This window comes from Kryptolebias marmoratus, linkage group LG16 (genome assembly GCF_001649575.2).
Source record: "Kryptolebias marmoratus isolate JLee-2015 linkage group LG16, ASM164957v2, whole genome shotgun sequence".
NCBI lineage: Eukaryota > Metazoa > Chordata > Actinopteri > Cyprinodontiformes > Rivulidae > Kryptolebias > Kryptolebias marmoratus.
The window spans coordinates 17,190,678-17,201,991 of NC_051445.1; the positions used below are offsets into that span (position 1 = coordinate 17,190,678).

General features: G+C 42.5%; 1 protein-coding gene across 1 annotated transcript in view; it reads left to right on the forward strand.

Moving 5' to 3' along the window:
- The first annotated feature begins 4,057 nt into the window (after positions 1 to 4,057).
- The window catches only part of mal2 (mal, T cell differentiation protein 2), a 10,649-nt gene continuing 3,392 nt past the window's right edge, over positions 4,058 to 11,314 (forward strand). Inside the window, exons 1-3 of the mRNA XM_017409857.3 lie at positions 4,058 to 4,369; positions 7,421 to 7,591; positions 10,729 to 10,929. Coding sequence (XP_017265346.1) covers positions 4,250 to 4,369; positions 7,421 to 7,591; positions 10,729 to 10,929 — 492 coding nt within the window. The 5' untranslated portion in view covers positions 4,058 to 4,249. The remainder of the gene's footprint in view (positions 4,370 to 7,420; positions 7,592 to 10,728; positions 10,930 to 11,314) is intronic.

Below are 11,314 nucleotides of genomic sequence, written 5' to 3' on the forward strand. Positions count from 1 at the left end.
CATAGTGCAGGCGGGGGCTGTCACTTGTCGTCATCACGTCATCACGTCATTTGCCTAAAGGCGTGATTAAAGGTGTCTTCAGCCAGGACACGCGGGAGCGTGATATCCCATAGTACATATGTTGTACCGAGTGAATCGACTGAAAGGGAACCTCCATCTCTTTCAATGCAGGACAACTGCTCTAACCACTGATCCACAGGCACACAATCCTTTTGATGACATCAGCACCTTAAGGCTGATGACATCACTCTGATGTCACAAAGGCAGATGAGGACATCATTAGGTGTCATCAGTTAGCTCCTTCCATTGCCTTTGATGTGTTCTCAGTTCATAACATTCTGTTCACACAGGACACAGGACGGATCAGCGAATGGTAAACGTTGGTTATCTTTTTATATTTAATTTAGATCGATATCTTTTAACAGAAAACGATGAATAGTGAAGAAAGCAAAAGATTTTTGGTTTTTTCAGTAGCTACAAAGCTTGTTACTGTAGTTTTAGAGAAAATTAACATACCTAAGACCGAATTCCATGATGAAAAGGCAGTTCAACTTTTTCACAAACTCTGGCCACATGTGGAAAACATTAACATTGAATTTTGTTCAGATATAGTGGATGATGTAGAAATAAGCCTTATAAGGGATTTACTTAAAAAATTAGATGATCCTGATAAATTATGTTTGATGCTGATGTCAGATACAGCTTTAAATGATGAAATCTTCAGAAATCAAAACTTGAGAGATATTTTAGCAAATTCTGTAACTATACAAGCAACAACTGGCACTGGATATTATTGGGCACAGTTAGTGCAGCGGTTTTGTGGAAAATACGTGGAAAAAACTACTTTATACTTTTAACAATGTATTAGCACAGAAAAATAGTGAAACCTATGGAGGACCGAAACTGACATTATCAAAAATGAAAGCAGAAATATATATTTTGCTTTTGCCTTTTCCTTAAATAGTGATGACTATTTATTGTTTCCCTTTCCAAACCCCCAGAGCATTATTGTCAAGCAATGTTTATATTTTGTTTGTGCCTTTTCCTTATACAAGCGTTTGCACACAGCAATGTAAAAAGAGGAGACAAGGAAATGTCAAAAGAACAAACACTTGTATAAGGAAAAGGCAAAAACAAAATATATATATTTCTGCTTTTATTTTTGATTATGTCAGTTTTGGTCCTCCACAGTTTAAAGCAGCAGCTAGCATGTAATTCTGTGTCTCCCTTTTCATCCTTCCTAACCCTGTATCTGCTTGTGATGCTGCTGTTCATCTTTCTGTCCCTCATCAGCACAAATGGAGCTGCTGAGCTGAGGCTGAGCATCTGTCTGGCTGTAACCTTCAGCTGTGGTGCTGCTGCTCGCTTCACCGCTGAATATTTCTGTTAGTTTGTGACATTTAATTGCTTCAGCCTCTAAATGTCACAATTTCCCCCCCCCCCCTCACCTCCTCAGTGCCACCCTTTTCTTGTTGCTTTTTTACTGCTGGTATCCATGTTTATTTTGGATAAGCGCTACACTACCAGTACAGTATACAGAAAACAACTCCCTACTTTCTGAGGGGTATGCAGACACATTGCAGGTGCCCCCCTTTTCTTTTCTTTTTGTATGCATTTAAATCTTATTTATTCACGCACATATAAAGTACAATACCTGATCTTGTATTTGGCCCATCAGAACATGTCTGTGGGCAATTCTCCACCATGTACTGCCTCAATGAGTCCCCCATTTTGTGTGGTGATGGCCATTTGGCCTTGTCTCAGCCCTTTCCTCTGCACCTCTCTCTTCCTCTTCCTCCTCTTCATCATCTGCACCTCTCTGTTTCACATTTTCCTCTTTGGTGACTGACTTGTCATGTCTGCCTGCACAAATTTCCCCAAAAGGACACAGTGAATAAGTAGTCAGCAGAAATTCACACCCTCCTGGGCATCTAGGTTTTTGTGGCCCCTCCAGGTCACACTGTCATTACCGACGTGGGTATTGAAGTCCCCGTAAGAATGGAAGAATCCCCCAGCTGGAGCACCTTCTAGTACCCCCGCTAAGGACTCCAAGAACTGCAGTTCGGCACATCGACACAAACAACAGTCAGAGCACCATTTACACATGATTGAGCTCCTGGAGACGTTATAGATTTTGCAGTGTTGACTGTAAAAACCTGACCTGTGTGAATGTGTAAGGTGTCATTGTTCGGTCATGCAACTCTGAAAGAGAGGAGTTCTCTTCAGCAGATGGTGAAATTGTCATTCAGAAGGATTGGAGAGCCCCGACAGTCAGTCCCATCCCTGTACAGCAGACAGGTGCAGCGGACAGCCACTTCTGTTGTAAACGATGACTTTCATCCCCTCTAGAGGGAGTTTCAGCTTCTTCCCTCTGGAAGAAGATTCTCAGTCCCTAAATATAGGACCAGACGTTTTAAAAACAGCATTGTTCCGGCCACTGCTCCTGAATCGAACAAGCTAAAATGATGCTGCCACTTTCGATGGTTTTTATTGGATTTTAATGGATTTAATAGATTAGGTTTAGATTAGTTGGTTTTTATGTTTTTTAAGTCTTGCTCCACTCTTTTTGTGCCCCGCTTTGATTTCTGTCGGTGTTATGATGTTTGCGAGTGTGTATACATGTTCTGAACCACTGCAAAACAAGTCTACCTAAGGGTATTAAAAAAGTGACCTTGAACTTGTTTTAAAACTAGCATTCATTAGCTCATCAGTACAGTCTGATCAGGCCCATTTCCAAAGAGGAGTTTGCCATCTTAAAAAAAAAAAAAACTTCAGTCACGTGACAAAACAATGCAGCTTTTCAAGCTTCAATTTCACCAATTACGACACCTTTCCACTATTTTTATCTGCTCCTACAGGCCCCCTGATATTGTGCGATTGAATCCAGATCATATTCATCTTGACTCGTTGCCACACTGAAATGAACACTGCCCTCTCAGAGGTTATGTCAACATTGGCTCACGTAACCAAAATCCAAGCTAATCATTAACTTTGGCTTACTATTACCAAACAGTTTCAGCGTATAGTTAAGGGCAGAATCTGTTAGAACGATTTATTTCTCTTTCAGCTGCTTCTCAAACCCTTAAACTAGCTTTACGTGGATCATGTCTTTGCACTCACTATCGTTCCTCAGCCAGTTTAATTTAAATAAATGTAATTTCTTTTTCACCTTCACTATAATGTTCCACAGTTGTGGTATCTGCTGGGTGGTAGCTGCAATGGTTCACAGGGGTGGGGGCAGGACTGCTGCCTTCACTTGGTGTTGGACAAATGACCTCCGTGGATTATTAAGGTTTGACCATGAGAGCGAGTGAAACACCCTGAACCAGTGACCTCTGTGTTGCCTTTCATGTTCCACCTTGGCCAGTTAATATAAAAAGAGCAGGGAGACAGAAAAGCTGACAGCAAAATGATAAAAGTAGCTAAAAGCTGCAAAATGGTAGCTAAAAGTAGCTAAAGGCTAGCAAAATGAATCAAAAAGGTAGCAAAAGTAGCAGAAACTGCTGAAAACAAAAAGTAGCAAATGGGTAACTTAAAGCTCAAAATAGAACTGTATCTAAAAGCTAAAACTAGCAGAAGAGTAGCTTAAAGCTAAAAGTAGCATAAAAAGACAGAAATTCAGCAAGTATGCTGAAGCAAGTTTCAAAGATAATGTGTTTGACAGATGTGGGGAGACCCTAATGTATTTCTGCTGAGAAAACGTTGGCAAATAAAGTTAAGTATTTTGAAAGTATGAAAGTCACAAAGTCATAGTACCCAGCTCCTGCTCTTGGATGAGCACAAATTATGGAAAAATAAATAAAATCAAACAAAAACAGCTAAACAAAAAACTGTTACATGACTTATTTCTGTATGTTGCGTTTATAACTCTGTTGCCATAGCAGCAGACTCCAGCTTTAACGTTAAACTTTCACTTTCATTAAAACTAATAATCAAACTTAAGGTTTGTCACGTTCTTGACGCGGATTCAAGACGTAGAAACGTTGATTCAGAAGCTTCCGAGACGTCCTTGAACGCCTCACTGGTTGCTAAGGAGTGGCCGCTGCACCTGTCCAACCTGTTCAGAGGTTCTGAGGTGAGGTGGGGGGGGGACACATGACTCCGGAGGAATTTCTCTGTCCCCTCCTCTGGCTCCTGTCTTTTGTTTAGCGGTTTGTCTCTGAGGGAGACAGCAGAGTGAGAGGCAGAGAGGAGAGGACAGGAGGAGGGGGAGACAGACGAACAGACGGACAGAAGAAGAAGAAGAAATATGTCGGAACCACCAGCCGCTAACCCCGCCGTCACCTCGTTCCCAGCGCCAGCTATCTCTTTACCTTTGGGACTGGAGGTGTTGAGGACTTACTCGGGAGCCCTGGTCTGTTTGGAAATAGTAAGTGTCGCTTAATGGAAAGGTTATTTCAGGGCAGGGCACCCTGGCGGTAACCTTTCCTCCTCTGGTGTCTGTGTAATCGTCGTGGCTGTCGGTGCCCTCAGGCTGAACTTCTCTCAGCCTGTTGGCAGCCCTGACTGTAACAGTCCGAACGTGTTTGTTTAACAGAACCTGTCACGCTCAGCTGGATAGATTAGAGCCATTATCGATATTAATATTTATGAGAGTGGAGATAAGAGTTCACAGGTAAGCCCTGCTTGAGTTGTGCCTTCATATCAGCGCCCTACAAGGTGACCTCTAACCCTGCCTCCTCAGGCAACCTCTGAGCTGATATGGAAACAGCTGAAGGCATTTATAGGCTCTCAGGTGTTAGACACGAAATGCTATTTATTTATTTATTTATTTATTTATTTATTTATTTAAACTTGTTACCAAATCAGGACGATGCCTTAATTAAAGGCGCTTCCAGTAACTGTCTTGGACTACAGCACTTAAAGTTAATGAGCCTTTAAGTGCTTTGATAAGGCAGTTATAGTCCTTGAACTTGTCCACATTTTTGTCACTTCACAACCACTAACTTTAAAGCAGTTTACTGGGGTGTCGTAAGTTTGTTGAAGCGGCAGGCAAAAGTGTGCATTTGTCTTCAGCCCTCTTTACTCTGATACCCCCCAAACTACTATCTGGTGCAACCAATTACCCTCAAATGACTCCTAATTGGTAAACAGAGTCCACCTGCGCCTGACTTAATCTCATCATGTCTCATGTGCACAGCTGTTCTTCAAAGGCCTCGGAGGGGTTAAAACTGTGATCAAAAGGGCATCGTGAAGCCCAAGGAACACACCAGACGGGTCAGATGAGGAAGTTGTTGGGAAGTTTAGAGCAGGGTTTGGTTACAAAACAACGTGCCGAACTTTGTCTCGCGGAGTGCCGTCCAAAAGAATACGGGAACAACGTCAGACGTGCCAAGACGCTGCCGTCCACCTGAACTGACGAGCCGGCGTCAGTCTTGAGAAGCAGCCAGAAACTCCCGTGGATCCACAGCTCAGGCGAGAGAATCTGTCACAATCCCATCCCGCCCTTCACAGAAAGAGTGGCCATTTTTGAAAGGCTGCCGTAAGCCAAGCCGTTTTTTTTCAGTTTGCTACAAGCCGTGTAGGGGGCGGGGGACACAGCAAACAAGTGAAAGGTCATATAAGGCGGAAAAGTAACGCCCTAACCCCCTAAATACGAAACGCTACGTGTGTCAGAAAGCTAACCCCGCACGTCGCCCGGAAAACACAATCCCCACTGTGGAACACGGCGGTGGCGGCGCCATGCTGTGGGGATGCTTTTCTACAGCGGGGGACTGGGAGAGCTGGTCAGCGTCGATGGGGGAGGATCCAGCTAGATCTACAACGGAATGGGTCGGATCAACGCGTGTTCAGGCGTTCGAATGGCCCGCTCAGTGAGGAAAAAACACACTAAGATTTGGAACTTTGGATCCGGTTTGAATGAGCTGGAACTCATTTGCAAAAAAGAATGGGCAGAAATGTCTTTAGGTGGTCCTGCAGAGCATCGACTGGGCTAAATACAAACGCACTCATTTCAGGTTTTTATTCCCATTTCTGCCACTTTGTGTTGCTCTGTCACAGAAAATCCCAGGAAAGAAGTTTGAAGGTTGTGGTTGTAACATGACAAGATGTGAAAAAAGTTCCAAGTACGCACTGTTTTTGTCTAATTTATATTTATTTTAGTTTATAATTTGTATAATCTGCTTTTTTGAGCTTTGTATTTTAATCTCCTTGTGTTCTTTTTTTTGCACAAATTCCTCTTTTCTGCTTCTCTTTCTTCGGCTGAAGCAAGCACCTTCCCCGTTTTGTTTGCCGTATATTTGCATCCTTGTTATCTCAGCATATGCAGACATCCACAAGCCCAAACCCGTTCCTCTCATCTCGTCCACAACGAACAGAAGGCCGGTCACGTATCTCTCTCTCTCTCCTACAGTAATATTCGGTTAGCCTCCTTTAAACAAAGTATGTGACGCGATCAGAAGCTGTGCAGATAATCAACCTGAACTGAAAAGCTTGTTTCCTTAAATGTCTCGGGAAAAGAGGCAGCCATTTAAAAAGGACTGATCCAGTTAGTTAGTTTATTTATTTTTATTTCACACAGCAAATTTGGTGAGGAGAGTAGGTCCACTGCCCGCTTTTCAGCTGGCGCGTGACCCTGGAGTTTATCTGGTTCCGTTAGAGGAGGTGGTGACAAACGATCAGACCCATAATGATTGAGGCGAGCAAATCTGAGCGGGACAGACGGGAAATAACCCGGCTGATGAGCCGTCGTTTCAGATGGTGTAACAACTCTGTTCACTAACAAACCTGCGCTTTCAGATATGAAGAAAATAAAGCTGCCAATGACACTAGCCCTCATATACTCATATCTCTGCCAAAATACACATTCAGGTTTCTTTTTGGCACACGTTAAATTGCGATGTCGTTCTTTTTAAAGGGCACTGAAAAAAAAGCGCCAGAACTGTGCGTTTTGCGACAGTCTGTCGGTCACAGAACGTCCAAAGAGCTCTTCTTTTAGTCGTCTTTTTATATCTGAGTGACTTTGGATGATTCAGAGTTGACTGAATAGAAAAAACAAAGTCAATTTTATTTATTTTTTTGAAACTGAATTAAAAAAGCAGTCAGTATTCAAAACTTCGGTAGACCAGCTCTAAGAAGAACTCCTTCAAAGATTGTAAGAAAGTTTTGTTTCTTGCCGACCAAATATAAAGAACTTGGGGATGACTGAAGGCTTTCACAGAGTCTTGTTTCATTGTTTGTATTTATCCCCAGTGGGTTTTAAATGCTGGTGGCTTCCTCCAGTGTGTAAGAGGAAAATGTTGTCAACATTATGGTTCCACAAAGAAACTGTTGCTGTTATTTGTTTGACATGCACAGGTAACGTTCCCACTTTTAGGCTTTCCTGAAGCAGGGTGCCTACAGTGCATTTATGGCATTACAGTGTAGTAAGAGGAGTGCTCTGGGTATCTGACACATGCCTGTTGTTTTGTTCGTTTTCCAGTTGTTCGGCAGTCTCGTATGGATCCTGGTAGCCTCCTCCAACGTGCCTGTGCCTCTGCTGCAGGGCTGGGTGATGTTTGTGTCCGTCACAGCCTTCGTCCTCTCTTCTTCCTACCTCACACTCCTCGTCACGGGTTTGGCTGACCGCATCAACACGGACTGGAACTTCTTGGTAAGCCGTAGATAAACAGCTTCATTAATGGCTGCCTGTCAGACCATCAGCTTGGAAAATGTTCACCAGTGGAGCCTAAAGAGAACTGTATCACATGTGTTGTTGCATAAGAAGAGCATTTGAGTTCTTTTAAGAATAATGTATATAACAATAAATGTCTAGAATTCCTTGAAGGAATGCACATTAGCTGCCACCTTTCATGCTCAAATTTTAAAAATAACGTTATCTGTGATCTCAGAGGATACTGGGAGATCTTGCATGATCTGTTCGCGCTCAAAATATGTAATGGGAATGACTCTTGGCTACTACCACACCAAATTTTAGCTCAGTATGTGTATATGTGAAAGAGTGGTAGCCATTTTTGTGTTTTCTGAGGTCAGTTAGCTTGAATTAGGCTGACTCTAAAAGTTAACTGGTTTTAAATGTTCATCTAATTATAACTTTGAGGGTTTCATTAAAATCCATCCTGTGCTTCATAAGATATTTTGCTAACAGACATACTGAGCTCCGAAGGTTAACGCCGAAGTTCGCCGTTAAGCAGCGGGTGAAGAAGCAAGAAGTGGAGCAGGTTCCGCGCTGAACGCTGCGGCGGCGGCTCACACGTGTGTGTGAGGCCTGGGCTCTCCTCAGCGGCCACGCCCAGAAGCCAGGAGTAGCCGGGCGTGTGGGGTTGTTTGTTTTCAGCCGAACAATGAGTGACATGGATGATGAGCTCACACCGAAACGAAACAAAGCCCCGCTTGTATTCCCACCAGGCTCACAGTCAGCAGCACAGACAGCCACTGGGACACACCCCGTCTCCCTTTTCCCCACTTTGTAGCTCTGACAGTCTCTGTGTTGTTTGGATTTTTCTTCATATTGCCAATTTCGAATCCTGTCGTTCTTGTGGACGTTTAATTGTCTTGGGCTCATGTTTGACACTGTGCTTTGCTTGACTGGTTGTTGAAGACTGTTGCTTTTTGTTTCTTTTTTTTTTTTTTTAATATTTAAAGGGGTAATTTTGAGGATGAAGTGCGTCTTGCTTCAATAACCAGTGCATCATTTATCGTACTAAAACATTACGACTACTTGCATATATAAGGCACTCTGGTTTATAAGGTGCACTGTCGTTTTTTGAGAAAATTGAAGGCTTTTAAGTGCGCCTTATAGTCTGGAAAATACGATAATAATTATTTAGTTTTATTTATTCTTGAATGCTAAACAGTTGTTCATGCCTGAGCAGTTTTTAGCTAATCTTTCAACCTGGAATTTACAGCAATAATAGTACCCAAAATACTCTAGATTAATGAAGTTAAATTTGAAACAGTTGTTTGAAATGATTCTTAAACTCAGTACTTTGTGTCACCACCTCAGCAGCCTCCGGCCTCTTCAGGTCCGTCTTCATGAGCTCGATACTCTAGTCACTGGGTGTCCAACAATCTTTGAACTAAAGCAGAGATTCTCAGTTGGGTTCTGACCAGGCCGTCCCAGGACGTTACATCACTGCAGTGTTGCTTCAGCAGAATGTTTGGGAACATCTGTCCCAGACTCAAACCAATGGAAGACTCAAATGGGTTTCCCTGGAAAAACTCAGCTACACAAGGGGGACAAAGTTGAAAAAAAAACCGACCGATCTCGAGCAATATTTATTGAAAAAAATACTTAATTAACTGTGGTTTTGAATGCAATATGTGAAATCATTCATTTAGAAATATTACACACCTTTTCCCAGTTGCATATTATATAGAATAAAGAACAAATGTACCTTAAAGAACAAAGAAATGTAGGTTGAACTTAAAAAGACACATCATTAGCATTCATTTCCTCTGCTTTGTGAATTGTTCTCCATTAAAACAGCTAAAAAGCCCTCAACAGAACTCCAAACATACAGCTACTAACATTTAACTTTGAAACAAGAAGGAAATACAGAAAAGGACAATAAGCCTTAAAGGAGACTTGCTGTTCCTCTGATGCACATTGACTCAAGTCAGATAATTCCATATTGTTTCTTGACTGCAAGTTTATTAACAAGAGTTTGATGTTGTCTGTTGCCCCTTTCCACGTCAAAAATCAAGGATTATTGAGAAATTAAAACTTCATTTTCTTGGCTTCAAAATACCTGTCACAGGAAGACTTCACTAAACAATAGAGACTCAATCTGTCACAGACTGGATGGCCCGATAGAATAATATGTAAATGTTATCTTGGGGGGGCCAGATAAAATGTTACCAAGGGCCGGACCTAAATCTTCAATTTTTGGTCTCATCTGACCACAGCACCTTCTTTCATGTGTTTAAGGAAGAAACTCCTAACAGCCCAGCTCCGTGCATCCTGTAGTAGAAGGTTGGATCGGCTGCATCAGGGCTGTCTTCGCTGATTATTGCCTTGTGGAGAGTTTCTTGTCCGAGCTCTGACTCTGCAGCCGTGTAATGTAGGAATGTCACACCTCCTGGGTCAAGGATGATCCTTACTGATTTCAAAATCATACGGTCAAGGTCACGGGCGAGCCCTTTGTGAAAACCTAGTCTGTGCTTCAGTTCTAGACACACGTGTTCAGGACGGTTGTGTGAGGGAATTCATGCTTTGGGTTTTAAATATTCTGACAGGTGAATTATGTACTGTTGGCGGTACTCCTGTTTTATATATATTTGAAATATTTTTATCCATTTAATTTGAATATTCTGGAGTATTTTGTGTTGATTTATTAAATGGTAAACGGCTTGCACTTGAATAGCACTTTATCTAGTCCAAGGACTCAAAGCTTTACACTTCAGTCAGTCATCCACCCATTTATCCACTGATGGTGGTAAGCTACATTGTAGCCACAGCTGCCCTGGGGCAGACTGACAGAAGCCACAGAGCCCTCTGACCTCCACCAGTAGGCAAGGCAGATGAAGTGTCTTGCCCAAGGACACAACAGCTGAGACGTGGCCGGAGCGGGGGTTTGAACCGTCAACCCTCTGGTTACAGGACGAACCCCTACCTACTGAGCCATAATCACTTCTAATCAGTTCTAAAGTCCAATTTCAACATAACAAGGGGGTGAATACTTTCCCAACCCACTTTACAAAAGTTCTCATTCCTGTAGTTGTTTAGCCCTGGATAAAGGGCTTTTATTTCTCATTAATCGTGACATATTTCTGCCGTCTTTTCCTCAGGATGTGTTTTACCACTTCATAGCCGTGCTCTTCTACTTCGCGGCCTTCGTGCTGGAGGCTGCAGCCACGGCAGCGAACGGCGGCGCTCACATCAGTCGACTGCAGAACACCACTGAGTCCGTCCTGTGTGTCACCTACCCCCGGGGCAACATATTCACAATACTGACCTACAGGCAGTACAGCATCAATGTGGCAGCCACGGTGAGTCCTGCGACTCCGTCCAGTGCATGCAGGAGTTTTAGGGTTTCATTTACAGGGCTATTAGTCAGACCGTTTCTGTTCAAGGAAAGAGTTATAAAAGTGGAAGAATTAGGGTTGGGTGATACTGGAAATGAATGATGCTTTAAATGTTTAAACTACTCATTGATTTTGAATGAGTGTGTGTCCAAAGTCCCGAGCAAGTAATACTTTAACAGGCGTCCTAGGAGAGTCGTGGAAAATGATGCAAGCTGATACATATACAGGTGCTGGTCATAAAATTAGAATATCATGAAAAAGTAGATTGATTTCAGTAATTCCATTTAAAAAGTGAAACTTGTATATTATATTCATACATTACATACAAACTCATATATTTCAAATGTTT